This window comes from Diadema setosum, chromosome 4 (genome assembly GCF_964275005.1).
Source record: "Diadema setosum chromosome 4, eeDiaSeto1, whole genome shotgun sequence".
In the NCBI taxonomy this organism is placed as follows: domain Eukaryota; kingdom Metazoa; phylum Echinodermata; class Echinoidea; order Diadematoida; family Diadematidae; genus Diadema; species Diadema setosum.
In genome coordinates this window covers 44,724,300-44,743,666 of record NC_092688.1, presented here as the reverse complement: position 1 = coordinate 44,743,666, position 19,367 = coordinate 44,724,300, and the positions used below count along the sequence as shown (strand labels likewise).

At 42.8% G+C, this 19,367-nt stretch overlaps 1 protein-coding gene across 1 annotated transcript in view; it reads right to left on the bottom strand.

The window, feature by feature from the left end:
- Positions 1–298: 298 nt before the first annotated feature.
- Positions 299–19,367, bottom strand: part of LOC140227331 (uncharacterized) — a 40,677-nt gene continuing 21,608 nt past the window's right edge. The window contains exons 3-7 of the mRNA XM_072307748.1: positions 14,525–14,671; positions 9,589–9,665; positions 4,656–4,727; positions 3,612–3,730; positions 299–1,233 (exon numbers count right to left, since the gene is read on the bottom strand). Of these exons, the coding sequence (XP_072163849.1) occupies positions 299–1,233; positions 3,612–3,730; positions 4,656–4,727; positions 9,589–9,665; positions 14,525–14,671 (1,350 nt within the window). The remainder of the gene's footprint in view (positions 1,234–3,611; positions 3,731–4,655; positions 4,728–9,588; positions 9,666–14,524; positions 14,672–19,367) is intronic.

The window sequence follows — 19,367 nt, the reverse complement described above, 5'->3', positions numbered from 1 at the left end:
TGCAGGGACTTCCTCGCCCCACACTTTGCACCAAAGAAAAAAAAATGAACCCTGAGTGTTTTTAATGCAGAAAACGGTTTAGTAAACCGTTGATGTATTCCTATAAATCACTAATGTTGTCAACGCGGCAACGTCGTGCTACACTGTCCGAGCTGAGCAGACGACAGAAAATGATTGAATGGCGAAAGCTGTGTTAGAAGCAATCGACAACAAGGTTCATTTCATTTGTTTGCCTTCAAGGTAACATTCGTGGTGTTATAGAGGATACATGTTCATGACGGTCTGTTTCTGCTGCGAGTCATTTCGGGGTTTTGTCGAGCCCGCTCACCATTCTCTGTATGCTCTGGAGTTCGTTGGTGGCAGCGCTGACCGATGTCGCCGGCGATGTCGGGACGTCTTTGCTGGTTGGAAGTGACGATGATGACGATGTTGGCGACGTTGATGCCGAGGCAGCTGTTAGCAGCGAGCTGGCGCCGAATGATGATAGTGAAGAATGTAACGCGCTTTCGTAGGGGAGGGGCGTGGCTAGTGGGTTGGCCGTGGTTACCATGGTAGTGCTAGTCACTGGTAGAGGGTAGGGCGAGAACCTTAATCGTGGATGTCCGTTTAATATTGCACTAGTACATGGGTTGCTGGCGTACACAGAGCTCAGAGCAGCCGCGTCGGAATACAGATTACCAAAGCTGGCCGCGCCCCCTTGCGATGCAAGAAGTCCAGAGGCATGAGCCGCGCCCAATGCGAAAGGGTGCGCGTCCAGGTAACTGTGGTGTCCAGGTGAATGGGAGGACGAAGTGGCAAGGGGTAGCATGTGGTGCATGGCCCCTAAACCGGGCACCGCCCCGTGGAGGGCGTGTGGGTTCAGGAATAGTTGCTGGGGCGTGGGGTAGATCGGAGTAACAACCGGTGGGTGCGACCCGTGCAGCGAGGAAAAGGAGGAGCCGGCCGAGCCGAGGTGGAGGCCGGTGGGGGACAGGCGCGAGTTGGGGCCGTCACTCTTGCGAGAGTCTGATCGCTCGCCATCGGTTTTCTTGTCGCAGCCGATGTCCTCCTGACTTAATCTGTGTTTACCATCAATCCGCCTCTCCTGCTCCTTACTCTCATCACGCATCTCAACGTCCTCCTTGGTGCTGGCGTGAGCTCCTTCCTTCGTGTCGCCAGGTTTACACTTGCTCAGACTCGGACCGTTCAGCCGACCCTCACTGGCTAGCCGAGCCAACTCATGTGATGAATGACCTGTCAGGTGACAGATTAAAGAAGAAAAAGTATAGAAGGAAGAGATGGGGAGAGAAGGGGGATGATTTGAAGAGAAGGGAGAGAAAGAGAGACACCCGTTATAAATCATATCTCAAACATTCTTTGAGGACGATTAGCTGGCGAGAAAATTTCACGCTAGGTGCAAAACACACAACGTTGCGCGCCTCCCAGTCGCCCATCCAGTCTCATCGCTTGGCGATGTCGCACAATTCGTGACAACCTCAAGTTTTTCTGATATCTCTCATTTGGGGCTTCCTAAAATATACATTATCGTGCATCTCGAGGGGAAAAAATAACTCATTAACATCAACAGGAAGTGGCGCCTATCACTCAAAACAGGAGAAAAAATAATAACCAGTGGTGGAGATACATCGCCACACGCGAAGATCTTCGTGACCGTGAGTGCGTGAGGGTTGTGTGCGTGTGTCTGTGTGTGTGTGTGAGTGAGTATGCGTTTGTACACATGCGTGTGTGTGTGCGTGTGTGTGTGTACACATGTGTGTGCGTGTGTGTGTGTGCTATGTACATCATCAAGGAGTGTCTTGCTTCTATCTATTTGTCAGTGCTAGAGTCAGGAGTTGTGAAAATCACCGCGGGCTTTCCCGGGTGATGAATGAGCCCAAGTTTACGCGATTCCTCACAAACCCGGACAAACCGGGAGGAGGATTCCAGTACGTTTTCCCCGGTTACACCCCATCCCTGCCTCCCCCTTGCCATCTCTTACCCCGTCTCTCTCTTTCTCCCCTCTTTCTCTTTCCATCTTGGTCGTCTTGCCCCGCTCCCTCCCTCCCTCTCTCCTCCCCTCGTCCAACCTCCACGTCACATTACCACCTCATTCATACCCTCGTCCCCGCGCCCTACATGTGATGATGAATTGGCGGGCATTTTGTTACGTCTTCCGTGTCGGAGGAGCGTAGCATCCTGCCGCCTCTATGGCTACAGAGAGAAGTCCCCCCTACACAGCTTATCCATTTTTTCCCTCCTCCTCCTCCCCTCCCATCTGCCTTCTCTTCCTCCGTCTTCCTCATCATCTTTCCCTCTCCCTCTCTCCCCCTCCGTCTCCATCCTCTCCTAGAGTTTCTTAACCCTCGCAAACTGAGCGCGGAGCCGGGAGCCTAGATTCGCAAACATTGATCTTAAGTCGCCACATTTCTTCAACAGTCAGATAATATGTGTATACACTGCCGGCATTTTGTTGGGGACAGACGACTGGTTTGGCCAGAAAAAAAAAAAGAGGGAAGAAGATGAAGAAACCGCCTGATTTTGCTTTCCCTATCTCTTTTTTGACCCATTGTCTTGACCTGACTAAGTCGCTTACATGTCAATAAAGAAGAAGATTTCGAGAGATATACTCCACTCCTCATGGCGCTGTGTATTAGTGACGTAGACGTTCTAATTGATGACGTATTCCTCATTACATTCTACGTTTGATGCAAGGGTAGAACTTCAATCAATACATGAGCGATGGTCACAAAGACTCGATCTGCCGTGGATGTGTGGGTGCTGACTCTTCAAAAATGGGCAAAATGCACCTCCACAACCTCAAGTTCCAACACTTCTTTCCTTTCCCGTTAAGATCATGGACCAGAGTTTATGGGAAATCACCGAGTGCTATAGCAGTAAATCTAAAGTCAAAATTACCCATATACACAAATGGATCATCATTCGCCAGTCATTGGATATTTATTTGAAGCAAAGGTCTGCTGATCTGTGATCTTAACTTTTTATATCTATACACAACTAACAACAGCATTTGGCAAGCTTACAAACGTCATGTTATGTAGTTGCATATCCATGCAAACATATGTCTTGTAAGACAGTAATCTTCATTTGAGTTCTAACCATTATCTCTTGACAATGGGATTTTTTTTTCTGTTTGAGGTAAGGAATTTTCAGTAGGTATTCTTAGTACATTGTCTTCAGCACTTGCTAGCACCTCTCCACTAGCGATTAAAAGGGCAATACTTATTCATCCATTTATTTATCTGTCTGTTTTGCCTAATATGAGAGTGCAGTAGTGTTATTCGTAGACTGCAATGGTTTGCATTGATAGGGCAAAACGAGTTTCATACAATAAATGCACAGTTAGAATAAACAAGAATGAAAAAAGCACTGATTATCGAATACAACACTATATACAATTCAAAGCGTACACTGATGACGCATTCTGAGGAAGTTTGCTCACTGTCTGAATGACAATAACGATACCAGTAACTGATGCATATCATATCGTTGATACACTCATGAAAATTTTATCGGTTCTTCACGATTGATTGCATATAGGAAGATAATTTGCCCTTTTAATCGCCAACAGGACAAGCTATAGAGTTACATCGCAATCGTCGTCGCAATCGTACCTTCGTGCTTATCGTGACTGGTCGTGCTGACTTCAGCGGAGTCGTTCTCTCCGTCACTCTGGAGTTCGTCGGGGTCGCGAGTGTCGGCTTCGTAGGTACCGGTAGCACCGATGTATTTCCTGCACGAGTTTGAATGGAAAGAAGAAGAAGGATTGAGTTGAGAGTATAATGGTGAATGGGTCATTAGTTTACGAGGTCAAAGTTTGCATCTATCAAAAATAGAAAACATCATTAACAGGTCAGTGTTTTCTTTAAGAGGGAGAGGGGTCAAAGGTAGTATCACTCCTTTAGTCTTCGTCATATACCTAATTCATGAGATCTTGTATCTTTACGAGTCACGTGATGCTGAACGTAAATTACAACTGATGAAAAATTGCCGCGTGACAAACTCTGCAAATGAATGGACCGAATGCGGCTGACAGAGGAGTGAAAAAGTTTGAACAAAAATGAAAAATCAAAATGAAATGAAATAATGGAAATATGTTGCCTGTACTTTTTATCTATTTTTCATTTGATAACAATGGAATCCATGAGTAAATACATCATTTGTGACCTTGACAATACGAATTTCTGAAGGACATTTCTTAATTCTATCATTTCCTATACGGAGTTGCTGGCTCTTTTTTTTTTTCTTGCACATCAATATACCTTTATGGAAAACAGCTTGCTCGTATATGATTTCGATTTCTTTTTAAGAATCTTGTGATCGTAATGATATAGTACCTTGGCGAACAATTCAACGTGACGCCTTAAAATAATGCACACTCTCTTTATTCATGATCAGATATTAGGCTTTAAATTGTAACAGTGCCATATATCGTAATCGTCCCGAAAAGCTATGTAATTGTCAGAGTTTTGCAAGTCGGTGGTAACAGCATTTTTGCTTTATGGGCTCTTGACACGCGAAAATGAGCTTCCCCAATGTCAGCCCCACACCCTACACGAGCGATAAAACGAAACTGGATACAGGCGAACGAGCCACCAGCGCCAAATGGTGCACCAGCTTTGCTTTGAACTCCATTTTTATATCCCGTCACCACTTACGTGTCTGTCTTGCCCCCGCCGTACCTTGTGTCACCTAGGCTGAATATTCCTCCCTCCCTTCCGACACCATCCCTTGCCATCACAGAAACCGAAATGAAAAGAACAGCGAGAAAATTTGCCGGGATATGTTTCAGAATGCATGTCGTATCCCCCATGAGGAATACAAATGGTGACTTAAACATCACTGCGCACCATCACTTACTCCTTTAGCTACGAAAGCAATTTTGCGTAAGTGAATGATACAAGATTCTGTCTTCCTGGTGTAAGCAAGGAGGTACTAGCCTAGTACCTCCTTGGTGTAAGCAGAGTGTATCAAAAACCCCGTTCCCTAGCTTTTCATTGATGCGATAGTGGCATATAAGCCAATTTGTAACTGAATAATGAACCGTTTCACGCCACCATTTGCTGTGACCAGTATCACATAATGTTGGGTTTGTTTGTTTGTTTGTTTTTTGTCCCGTAACCTTCTACTCTAAGCAATTTCAGCCTCCCCCTTTCTAAAAATTTTACCAGAACTCCGCCCATTCTGAGACAGAAATGCACTTCGTCATCAAAATACGCGCGTTTCAGGATTCCGATCAGGTGAATCAGAAAATTAACACGAAAATATGGAAACCAAAGTAAAACAAACAAACGAGTACAAGGAATGGAAATGGCTCTTTGTTCAAAATTTGTAATCAAGCAGTTAATGCGTCCACCAGACTCACAGACTCCATCCTATATTATTCAATTACATCGTGACCGTGATCACGCAATTTTAAGACTCGGAGGGTACGATACTTCACATCACATCTGCAACACGTTTCATTTTGTCTTTACGACCACCCCCCCCCCCCAAAAAAAAAAACGGACCAAGAGACAAAAAGCATTATTCTACACAACGTGATATTTTGCAGTACCCATCATCAAATACTGTAAAGATGATTAAACTCACTTGCTGATCTTCAAAAAAACCGAACGAAAAAAAAATAAGCATACTGCCCTTATCTTCTGATGTTCGTGTAGAGGTAATCTCATCTACTCCACGATTACCTTGAAAATTAGCATTTGTTTTTTAAAGTTTATGGCATTGTTCTGGCGGTGATCATCAATAATTATTTACGCAAACTGATGGACCTCAGGAAGTATGGCACATTTGCGCATTATGAGGGTAAACGTTTATATTAGAAGCAGGTGACTGACTATTATACATGCGGAATATTTTTTATTGGACAATTGTGTTAGTATTTGAAACGGCAAAAAAAAAAAAATCCTACAATGAGAAAAAATTGTTAATGTACATAATAGATATTGTACCAGCATATATACTGCGGGTTCTTCTGCCACTAGGTGTCTTGTGGAGATCGTGCAAATGGTCATGTTTAAGAGCACGAACTTTTATGGTCATCTTTTTTCTTTAGGAAATTTATCTCACATATGAAATGGATGAAACCGCCTGTAATCACATTCACAAATAGCAACCCAAAAAGAAAGTTTGAACACATAATAAACAACACTCTTGTCAAGTCAAAAGAAAGTTTACACAGTGATAATGCCAGATGGATTTCGAAACAATCATTTCGATCACGTGACAGTCAAGGCGAATCTGTGAAACTTTTGCTTGTTGTAAATCCACACAAAGCAACGTAGAGACTGGTTTGATCATTAATCTTCAACATTTAATGTTCCTGTGTACTTGAAAATGTGCAAAAAATGTAATTTGCGTGCGCGTTTCTGCAGGAAATCGTGCTTATTATGCTTTCCGAGAATGATTAATTATGCACCGCAATTGATGTTACAGGTACAAAATAATGAAGGATTTGGAGTCGAAGTGAAACATTACTCTCTCGAACCCACGTCTCTAATGAATTGCATAATTTTGCTTATTTCCTCTACAAGTTTCATTACTTGGACGTTTGCCATAAACAGGGTTGTAAAATAAATATTTGATTCTACAATGTTTTATCTTCAACAGAATTGTAACAAAGTAACTTTGCAGTAGAGTGCAGCTTAGAAAAAAATACAAGCGCCAAAGAACAATGAAAAGAGGTAAATGAATGTACAGATAGATAGATAAATAGATAGATAGATAGATATATAGATAGATAGATAGATAGATAGATAGATAGATAGATAGATAGATAAATATTGTAGATAGATAGATAGGTAGATAGGTAGGTAGATATAATAGATAGATAGATAGATAGATAGATAGATAGATAGATAGATAGATAGATAGATAGATAGATAGATAAATAGATAGATAGATAGATAGATAGATAGATAGATAGATAAATGGATAGATAGATAGATAGATAGATAGATAGATAAATGGATAGATAGATAGATAGATAGATATCCGATGTCTTCATGATACACATCAAATGTGATTTGCAATGTCTAAGACTAATACTCATGATTGAATGGTAATAATTGTTGATGCACCGCTGATGTATCAATGGAAGCATTTTTCGTATTATTACATCAAGAAATGGAGAGACCGTTATGTACGGTTTAATGGCAACGTAAATGTAGTGTAATGTGACGCAAGGATTTGCACTTTTGAAAAGGTTACCAGCCTAACCTGCTAGACAATAATCAGCACTCATGGGTAATACATGCACAAAAGTGCACTGTAAGGGATACTCTCCGTGTTTATACAAATCGCACTGAGTTAGCATGTCGAGAGGTGTGAGCGCACAGAGCGATAGCAGCTCGTTCGGTTGGTGCCACCAGATCGCGCCTGGCTCCGAAGAATATTACGGGCAGCTGCTGACAACGACTGCACTTGTATATTGGTCACATGACCCTTACAAACATGTGACACCGAGGACAATCCCGTGCTAAAACACAGGTAGGTGAAGCTTCTCACAAGGTCAGTTCTCCAGAAAGGAGGTGAAAGGGACGAAAACAAGATACAGCAGCAACTGACTTGAAATCGCAAGGAGGGAGGGGACTCTCGATCATGAAGTATCTAATATGTCTCTGAATGATGTAAAATATTTTGATTTAGACTCCTCCTAAAATGATACAGGTGGATACGCATGTTGCCAATTTGAAGTCCGTGTCCTCGTACATTTACAACGCTGCTATGACTAGCTTGGAGCCACGGGCGAGAATAAGAAGGGAGTAGTATTACGTAATCGCACCGCAAGACTGACAGTTCGTGCCCCTGCAATGTACTTTTTTAACGTCCTCTCTTTTGCTTTGTTTTTTTTTTCTTGTTTTATTTTGCTTCTTTTTTTGCGGTTGCGTCCTTCTTTTCCATTTGAACATCTTAGTGACGCCATGAAAGTACATTCCAAAATATGATGGCTGTTGTGAGAGTGTCTTCGCGAACTTCTAGGCGCCTTCCTTGATCGTGAGGTGATCAACCTTTCGCGTTTGACCTGTACGCCCTAAGTTCTTAAAGGCTGTTAACCCCCTTCATTCGTTCTTTTTATTTTCCGAAAGTTAAATTTGAACGAGTCGTATGCCGCCGTTTCGCATTGATGTTCAGCATCATAAAGATCCAAATAAACTTTAATACGCTCTGCTGTATGCTGGCGGGAAAACGTGTAAGGCAAAGCACGCACGAGTTAACAAAAGCGCGCCTTTTTCGGGAGAACTCGCCTAGTGACCGATCCAAGAGGCTGCGATAATGTCAATGAGGGAATTAAAACACGCGGGTGGGGAAGGAAATGATTAAATTAAACAACCCTTGTTAATGGCGTGATTAGAGACCGTGCGAGTAACACCAAAGTCTGCTGATTCATAGCGGCTTCTATTAAGAGATGCTCCGTGAATGGATTCGGTAATAATAATGGTGATGAGACGGAGAGAGTATATGCATGGGGTCCTCCCCGTGACATAATAAAATGCAATGTTTGTCACTTCGAAGTATCCAAGGAGAGTTTGGGGTTTGAGGCGTCGGCGTATGCCGTAGGATGCCCCCTGATAATGATATTCAAACCAACTGGAAATAAGTGATTCGGACTATGATTGCTCTCATTAACGGCGGTCATTTCATTTGAAAGGAAGTAGTGTGAATGGGTGAGAATATGAAACTACGTGGAATGGGAATTATCGAAACAAATTGTAAGGTTAGGAGGAGTAGAAGCTTCCAAGATGTACGCGACCACACCTTTGTTAACTTTAATCTTACCAGGACGAAAGTATCAAGGTACTATCGACATCTAGCACGTTTTTGTTGCCAGTCATGACGAGAGGAATGAACCAACCCAAGCCCAGATGAGACTGACTGTATGCCAACAATAAAAACCCGTCACTCTTCAACAAAACTTATTCTTTGAAATTGCACATCGGTTTGCATTCTGCGATATTTTTTTTATACTCTTTACGCTTCATTTTCGATCAAAGTTTCTTGTCCTCTCGATATTACAATCAGAGTCTGTAATCATCGCGTCGCTCTTTAAACGAATGCCCCAAATTTCCACCAGATGTATCCATACTTCTTTGCACTCCATGCCAACTAGCCGCTGCCAATTTCCTGTATATTCACGGTGACGAAAACGGGATTGCCTAATGGCTAACTCGTCTGAGCTATTCAAGAACCCAAGGACTTCTCTTGAGCACTGCTGTATCACGAGGATTAGTGTAATAAACACCTGTTGTAATCAAGCCAGTATCGGCGATCATCGGATTAACCAATAATTTCCAAACGCCTGGGCAGTGCTTGCGTTTCAAACCTGCGCATTTCAAATCCCGTTGAGGGAATCGATTTCTACATTCAACTTACTGGCATCATTATATTCCGAAGGGACCCCCGTAGATTTACTGGAATTCTTAAATATTTAAGCAAAGTGTACGATAACGTGTTTACTGCAATGAAGGAATTGCTAATTCCCAGCTCACTTTGTACAAATATTTATATATATATCATTTTTCCCCCAAAAAAATGTATATTTCATGGTGCAGCATAGTAAACTTATTTCATTTGATGACACCTGCTCACCTCTTTTCCCGCTTTCCGGCACCTGAGTCCCGGAAACCTTTGGCGAATGGGTTGTGGTCAATCTTGAGCTGCGTGATCTGTGGCAAGAAAAAAAAAAGAGAGGTAAAAATAAGTAGATAAATAAATAGTTTGCATTGACTCATTGGCAATTATGGTTGCACACAACATCAGTAGAAATTTAGAATCGCGTGCTAAGTGAGGGTTAGGAGGAATTACGTACTCGAAAATAGTAGTGTGCTACAAGAATCAACTTTGCACGGTATTATACCGCATACAAGCATAATAAAACGGTCATTTGGGGAAACGATAGTAAAGACGATATTGTTAACTGTATTTTCCAAGTTATGCGTGGTATCGTGTAAATGGCTAACGCTTTAATTGAAGCAACAAATCACGATTCGCTACTAGAATCACCACCAAATATTCAGGTTGTAGGTCGACAATGATTGAAAACAGCAAGAAAAAAAAAGATAATAGTATATTCATACGCATAAAGAGTGGAGATACTTTGAAAGAGGTCCCTAATGGCCATTATCTCATGAAATCCAATCGCATTTTCAATTTTCCATCGCCGAATTACGTGGGAGGGGAAAGCAGTGCCCAAGATGCCACCAAATCTTGCGCCTGGCGCGAGAGGTGTTATGCTACTCCCAACAGGAAAAAAAAAAAAACCGCAGAACATACATAGTTTGTCCGCCTAACGTGAGCGCGCGGAATGATTACACCGAGATCACACGTGTTCGATGCAATGAATTTATAACCATAAAAGGTGCGCGCGCTGGTGAGAAAAGCAGAAGCAGTTCGTGTTTGGGCAGTTCATCACTGTGGAAAAGACAGCTTCGAAGTTTAATCGAAAAACGTGATTACGATACAAACAAGGAGTACCAATATGAGAGGGTATGGCAGGACATTTCAATATCTCATAATGTGTTTGTCTTCCCCTCTTTCCTCGCTTTAAAGAAAACAACCACAACAACTCTTGCGTTCTATCATCGAAGCGTTCGATGAGCGCTTTAATCTTCTCTCATTTTTGGCGGGAAACTTGCCGCGGCCGAAGATACAATCGAGTTTGGAATTCTAAGTAATGTCTGGTTGACACGCTTGGCGGGAAACTCTGTCCCTAGGGGAATGGTAGAGAGAAGGGAGGTGTTAGGGCGGACAGACGAGCGGTATCACGCCCGGGAGTCGCCCGGCACGATTGTGCGACGAACATGGCACGGCTCGCGCCTCGAAGAAAATTGCTTCTCGTAATGAACACGGTCCCCGCGCAACACTTGCAATAATTTCCACCTCTCTGCAGAGATGAATTCGAGAAATGGGACTGGGGAGATAGATGAGGAGGCAAGGGGTGAGGAGGGAGAGGAACAAGGTGAGATGCTGGGGAGGAGGGGAGTGGATTCTAGTCAGGCGCCCCGGCCCGTGCTGGGGTGACTGCAAAAGGTGCGTGGGGGAGCGGTCGGCAGCGTCATAAACACGTTTCGCGTTAACGTCTTCGGAGCCGGGCCACATCGTAATGAGCTCCGTCACTCACAAGTGTGATCAACATGCCCGGTAAATGGGTGTTTGGGAGAAAAATGGTGTGACAATTTAGCAGCGCGGGAGCTTGTGCGCGTCATTACACAAATAGTCGCCTTTAAAAGGCAACCGACACCCCAGCCTGCATACTAATCTAATGAGCCCGGGGATCGACTCCACACAACCTGCATTTGCGTATAAAGGGAGGCGACGAGGTGGCATCAGTATTTTTCCCCTTGGCGAAATTTATCAGGGGAAATGACTTATCAGGACGGTGCAATAATAAGGGTCGCGTTTCCATGGTAATATATATCGCTGAACTCAACATTGCCTCGACCCCCCCCCCCCTTTCCCTTTCCCCTCCCCCTTCTCGATAAAGAGAGAAGGCAGGTTAGCTTATACACGAGCCCTTATCATCTCGAGTAAAAATTTAGTTTGATGAATTGGATTGATAACATTTCGACATCCAGATGAGTCAAGATTCCACGCAAACCTTTCTATCCTCCTGTTTCGCACTCTTTCCCCTCCCTTCGTTCCTTCATTACCCTCGTAAAATAATGTTTACTGATAAATCTGCTACCTGCATAATACATAACTAATAAGAGGGGTGGCGAGCTTGTCATCATTCTGCAATTTGCCTCGGCCGACGCGGGACACAGATCGATAAGAACTGCATCAAAGCAAATCTCTTCCCATCTCGCCGGATCCGAATCGAGGCGTTGTATCCTCGAGAAAACTCGAGATTGCATCACCTTCCCAGCTGACAGACACACAAGAGTGTACCCTTAATGTCTGATGGCGAGGAAGACGATATGACTCCCCGACTAAAAAACAAATCAAATTTCTGCCCTGCAATTTTTCAAAAATACTGTGGCAAAAAGGGGCACAGCCGCAAATTACCCCTGTTTATCCTTCTTTGACGTGGGATATGAAGAAAGTGCTTAGAATAGACAAATCGCACCAAACCCCTAATCCTCACCCAGGGATTATTTCGGTGTCACAAAGTCCTTTTCTGAGGTTCGCCCACGCGCTGCACTGCATCGAAGTCGAGTGGGGAGAAAGAAGCGCTTAATAAAATGGAGGCAATTCGGCCTACGACATCTAACAGAGGGATTTTTTAAATATTTTTTTTTTTTAGGAAGGATATGCTGAATATATCCCCTTTTAAAATTTCATGGGTTGACTTTCAGGCTTATCATCAGAATAAAAAAGAACATTTCTCTCATTCCCTCAAGTGAAAGGGAAGTTTGAGACCCGCGGGTTTCTCCATCCAGACCGTCGGCGGACTCGACGCCAGTGGAGAAAGAGCCATGGACATCTCATGTCCCACCTCACTGCTAGAAGATGAAGAAAAAAGCTCGCTAAGAGAAGACGCCTCTCATTTTATTCCCAGCCATGGTTAGTCTTGGAGGTTTGGACAAATGACACAGTGGGCGTCGACCGCTAAGCCCGGTGGCGTCGGAGGGGAGAAACCGTCGCTGGTGCTGGTATAGGACGGTATGAGAGCTCGCGACGAGAGGGAAATTAAAATCTACTAAAACCGTATCACGCTCATGACGCGATGCTCGAAATCCATTTTTCAATTTCGTTCTCGAGGTGCTCAAAGAAGGACGACGAGAGTAATTGGAACAGAGGAATCCATCATCGCTGGCTGGAAAGAAAATATTCAACCCGTGACTGAACAAGGGGCTCTTGGGCAGCGGCAGGAAGAAGTAATCCAACAATATCGCTTGTAACCAGAAGGCAAAAGATTATGATTGGACGCAATAACATCTAATAATGACGGACCCAGAAAACGCCGAGTGTCATTTTTTCTTTTTAACCTCGATGCCAGTTCAGCGAACGCAGAATTTTCCTCTCCCCTCCTCCTTAATTTTACTCGCCTTCGTAAACCCCATCATTACAGTGTATTATCATGGCGGCAGTATCCCACGCATCTTTGCATCTTTACAGAAGACGAAATTCGCACCACGCTTATTGACTGACTTGCGCGCAATATCTTGACCGGTAAGACACATTTATCCCCTTTTCAAGCTACAACTGGCACGATTAGGACTGGTCATTTAACAGCAAAGTAGCGAAACACCAGAAAACCATCCACTTCAAACACCCTTTGCATCAAGACACTATCCAAATTATCACCAATAAATAGCTGAATTACGGTACAACTAAAAACAACAACAACAACAACAACAACAACAACAACAACCCTGGAAACATACCCGAAGCACAAAGTAATTAATTGCATTAACATTATACACTTGACATAATAAATTCTTTTTCTGTTAATATCACTATCACGGCTAGAAAGTAAATGGCGACGGTGTTCAACGAGAATGACAAATAATTCTGTCCGATCTTATTAAGCTAATTTATTTATTTATTTATTTATTTACATTTTTGAAAATTCTGCTATGTTATGACAAAGAAAAAAAACACACACACAAAAAGATTATTTCTCGTTATTCTTTTTGCTCTTAATGTAATATTTCATAATAGGCATAATATGAATATGATTATAGGGTTAGAGCTAGTCTTGGACTTACATTCTCGTAACATAAATAAGAAGCAGTGTGTAAATTACAACAGCGAATAAAATGCAATAGTGGTTTGATTTTGCATGAATTGAGATTATGAGAATGCAAAATACAACCGTGTCTCTATAAGCTGGCAATTTGAATACAGTATGTTACTGAAATGTACGCGTTTCTTGATTGGAAACGTATACTGGCATTTCGGAGTCAGCTGGCAGACGCATAACATGATCTAAGTACCAGTACATTCACACGATACATTTCCGTTTCTGCATTAATCATTGGAAGGACAGAGCACGTAGATTAGATGAATTGAGGATTGCTTTTTCAAGAATAGCATAATTTGTATTCATGCACATCCTCTAACAGTAAATCAATCCGATATTTTCTCTATCTTTACATATTGGTGTGTGTCTGTGTGCATTGTATACAACGATCTTGTTCTGAGCAAGTAGTAATATCTAGTCATTTTCACAAACTTTAGCTCTCGATGTCACCAGTGACCACGGTGCTACAGCAGATAGAACTGATGCTTAGAATACCAATATATACACACCTTTAATATTGCAAAAAAAAAAAAAAAAAATGCGTCCGAAACAGACTCGGCACGTGGTGATTAGAATCAATGCACAAAAAGCAAAAATCGAAGAAACCGTGACAATTGAGGATGCACACAAGTTTGCAACGGCATCACAAGCAAACGAATACGTTATGAAGTCAATAACTATTATATTTATTTTTTTTCTATATAATTTCGGGGTGGAGAGAGAAACCGAATTCACACAACTAATCAAAAAGACACACATACGCGTGAAGTAGATTACCATGGCGTGACAGAAATAATAGAGAAGAAAAATGAAATGAAAGTAGGCTAGCAGTCTTCTCACCTTTTCGTTCTGGTAAGCCGTGACAGCGATAAACTCGTTCTCTCTGAAGACGAACGTCCGAAATTGACTCCAGGGCAGCTTGAGGATGTCGTTGGCTTTGACGATGTGGAAACGAGGTTGGTATTTATGCATCGAATTCAGGATCGTCTATCAAGATGTGAAAAGAGAGAGCGACAAAAAAAATGGTGATATAGAAAATATTTGTATTCATTGAATTTAATATATTAAATATGAAGACTGAGAGTACGAAAGAATGGGTAGTTTGTACCTGTACTACACATTTCATGCAGGGATTGGGTTTGTAAATGCAACTGATTAGCCCGTTAGTTACATGCCAGTCAACCGACACAAGAAGAAGTGTTACGTGTTCTGCTCAAATTGTGCTAATTTTGGTGAAGTATGGGAGCGGTTTGTCTCTGTTTTGGTTTGTTTGTTTTGTTTTTTTCAATTTTTCCAAACCCATTGAGATATTCTAGCAACAAGGACAATGTGCGTACCATACACATCAGAGCCAACATGCCTGGCGTATGAAGGGATAGGCTTATGAAGGAACATCATCACTCTATAATATACCTGCAGCGTTGATCTCGATAACGGAAACTCCGTGGCAAACGAACTTGAACTCTGTAACGTGTACTGCTTGTCGTCGATTGGGGGCGCTCTATTTAAAAATTCTCCCCCACAGGTCTTGTCGCGGTTAGCCGCTATGAGACGTGTAGAGGCGGTGACAAGAACTCGTGCCAAAACTGTTGGTTTTATATATTATATGTAAGCAGGGTGGATGATACTGAAAACGGTTTAGCAGCACGATGAAAAGCTCGTCTCTATGACGGAAATGGGCAAACCATTAATTTTCATCATCCCAAAGGTGCACTTAATTTCAGTGTGCAATTGCAAATCTGTTACATCCAATTATGGTGGTTGAACTTCTGCGACTTTGTTACTGCTGTTTTAGTTGGTGACTTTACTATAGGGAATGGGGGGAAAGTTACTCTCGTGCGTGTGGTTCTTAGCGCAGCTATACTCCAACGCTGCAGAGCAGTTAATATTAGCATCGACAACAACAACAAACGAAAATCAAACATTAACGTTTCTAGCTCTGTACTAGCGAGCACTCGGTGTGTTATTCCAAGCTAAACACCTAGGTGGAGTGACACAGACTGGCGAAGAGAGGTGTGAAAACCCGAAACCTGTCGGTTCATCGCCTTCGCATCACAGCTCGCCCATATTTGGCCTGGTTTTAGACGCTATTCGCACAGCGCCAAATGCGGCACTTGGCAAGACACTGCCAGTTAAATCTAGCGCCCCCGATGGCAGCCCACGACCCAACCCGATTGTCAAAGCTGCGAAAATCGTCAACACTTTTCACCAAACAAGGACATGTGTCTCGCTAGTTAACACATTTCTGCCGAGCGAGAGAAGAGAGGGAAGAAAGAGAAAATAACATCAACATCAAATTCGAGCATAAGCTCCGTCTCTCTCCTCTTTCTTCGGTCTGTAATGAATGTGGGATGGTTGGACGACAAAGAAAAACATAAAGATGTGCTTCAGACGCGAGTGACCCACGGTAGCCCAAGAATGACACAAACTTTCCCGCGCTTTATTTTCCACCACGACACTTATCGGCTGCAAACAGAAACTGACGAAGACGTGTGAACTAATTAGAACTTTGATCAGTTATTATGTCATGAACCTAACCCCACCCTCGTCTCTCTTTCTCACCCTCCCTGTCTCTCTCCCTCTCCCTCTACTTCTTTTCGTTCGTGCTGTGGTCTCAGTGGACTTCGAACCATGAAATTATGATAAAACATATTTTGGTGTGATAACCGCGGAATGCATTAACACCTGGGACGGGAAAGCGTCCGCGAAACCCGGTGACCCGAGACGGAGCGAGGCGAGGTGGTCTCTGACTGCCGTCGTTTCCTCCTCGCTCGTCTCGCGTACGAAAGGAGAAGAAGGCCAAGAAGAGACAGAGTAAAGAAAGAAAAAAAAAGCGACGGGGGCTCGGAGCTATCACGGTCAAGGTTAAGGGGCGTCCTTGGAAGCCGCGCCTCCTCCTGCAACTTTCCGGGGACTACATCTCCCGCACAACCTTTGAACTAAGCTCGACATTCTGTCGGGCCCTAGTCTCCATTTCAGCAGATGGAAGTTAAGAAAGAAGGACGGAAAGAACGGATGAATAACCTGAAGTTGACATCACTGAGTCAGTACCAGTCAAGTCTCTGCAGTCAGGCGATTTCATCGACTGAAAATTCAAACCTTTCTTTAGACGCAAATCCTTCTTCGACCGACGAGAATGACATCATAATGCAAGGTGCATACGTCTTCGCTCTGTGGTGAATGATTGATATTATCATGAACACGTAAACTTACCTTCAAACCACTTTGTCATCCACGATGCCGAAATGATAATGAGTAATCAAATAAAATTTAATGAAAAAAAAAACTCAGCTATACCATTCCGGCCACACCATCAAGTGGTTCGTGAACTTTGACCTACGGCGGGTGATAAGTCCGGCCACAAAACCTCACCTGTATTACGCCAACTAAATGCCTGGGTTTGGCAAAGCGCCGAAACAATCACACATTAGAGACCATTGAAACAATTACATATTAATCACCAGCATTCTGATCTCGTATGTCTTGGTGCACGAACGATTGAAGCAAACAATTTCCTCGTCCTCGAGTAGGCAAGAAACACGATCATTTTCGACTGCATATCGGACGCTGTGTCAGACACCTGTTACTTCGATTTTCACCAAAGTTACACCGGGACGGGGGGATGGTGTTGTGGGTAAACCCCTTCCCACCAAGCTGAAGGCAGACACGCCGAGCAGTATGACTATCATAGGCTTTGGGAGCGAGGGAGTTAACAAGGCTCCCTGATCTCCCAGAGTGACGTCATCGCAATTAGAAGAGCACGCCGTAAGTGCACCTACAACAAAACTGTGATGCAATCTATAAAAAACCCCTCCCCCATATATCTCCTTAATTATGTTTTGCCGGCCAATTACAGAAACATATCATTACAGCTTTCATAATTATTATGTTGGTGTTGACGATATTATAGATCATTCATTGCAACGTATAGAACACGAAGTCTATGCGACCGTGACAAGCTATTGATATGCAGGGCAGTAATGTCCCCACCTGATTAGGGAATGGTGCCCTATATGTTGATCGGTCGTCGAAATACGTGAGAACGGTTATTCAACAGCGGATCATCCACAGCGCATGATTTGCAGGTGACGTAGGACCCGTTAAAGTTCATGGAAGGCCTATGCGTAATACATAATCCGTGACAAGATTGGTGGAGTAGGCCTACTCCTATGCCGATCTGCACGCTGCCGCCATGATGGACTCGATCGGCTTCTCGTTTGTCCAACAATTAGGCGAGAACTCGTGGGCAGAGGCTTCGATAATGACCCGTCTCGATAGGAAATTAAGTTTATATGGTCGTCTATTGGAAAATAGTACAATTCCACTGTCTCTCTTACCTGTTCGGATATGAGAGAGAGAGAGAGAAAGCAAGATGCATTAAAGTAAAAACCCGCTCTTATAAGAATTATGTTCAAGTCTACCTTGGTGAACAGATTAGAATCAAACACATAGATTCGACGAAATTTCATCACATTGACTTATAAGTTTGTAAGAAAAGTATCACGGATTAAAGTTTGACATGATTCCAAAGAACGTCGATGTTGTGTCAGTCTCAAATGTTCATCAGATGAGATGATGCTCTCATACCTTAATATATTCCCCTTAATAGTCACTCTCCCATTCGCTCGCCGCAAATCTTCATCTGTATTTCATTGTATTCACGTGACGTCATGACGAAGACACTTGTAATACTCTTCACATAACGTTGTTCAAGGGTTGTGTTGATTTAGCATTGATGATTTTGTGAAGGGAGGCAGTAATCATGCGATCGTTGCTGAGTTATCGGCAAAATGGGGCGATTTCACCACATTTTAGGTTCTAAGCAGAGAACAGCTGTGGGGTGATATCGCCATGATATCCTTCTTTGCCTTGCATCTGTGATTGTGATCAATATTGTTTCACAGAATCATGTCAAAATTTACAAATTCCACAACTTTCTCACTTGTTCTCATACTAGTTTCTCTTGTTCTGTTTGTTTAGCTTTCTTTTCTTTATCAAGACCCTGCCAAAACTAGTAGTGGTTCAATCTTGAAGAAGTTAAACTCTGCTGACCGAGCTGTGCAAAGGCGTTCAAGTAGATGAAAGATCACTCAAATAAAATGAATTGTATAAAAAAAAAAAAGGCAGTGAAATCAATTACTTACGAATCTTTTTTTTTTTTTTTTTTTTTTTTTTTTTTTTTGTCCACATAGCTTCTTTTTCCCACAATATCAGGGACACATATACCGGTCGTAATTATGCTTAATTTGTCCACATGTGACACATTGTTAAACAGCGCCCTCAAAGTCGACTTGTACAAGGCATGGATGTTCCCTTTAATGTGCGACTATCTTAGGCAACGCTAACGTCACCACATAGGTATGAGCATTAGAATGAGTCGGAAAAGTCTCGATCAAAGGCGGGTTCGCGAGCTCTTGGCTCATTTCACATTAAGAGTCGTACCGTCCAATGACTACTGCAACCCCCATTCTTTTTTATTTTTATTTTTTCTTTTTTGTCTTCTTGGTGTGGATTAGCGACGGGGATGATAACCGTTTAATGACACGGCTGGTATGATGTACAGATAGATCCCAGATACTAGTATTCCATTTGAAATGTTTATCACAAAAGCGAGTTTCATGACTGACAAAAACAACATAGGCCGACTTACCGATAAATAGATGGATTTCCTTACTCCACTAGA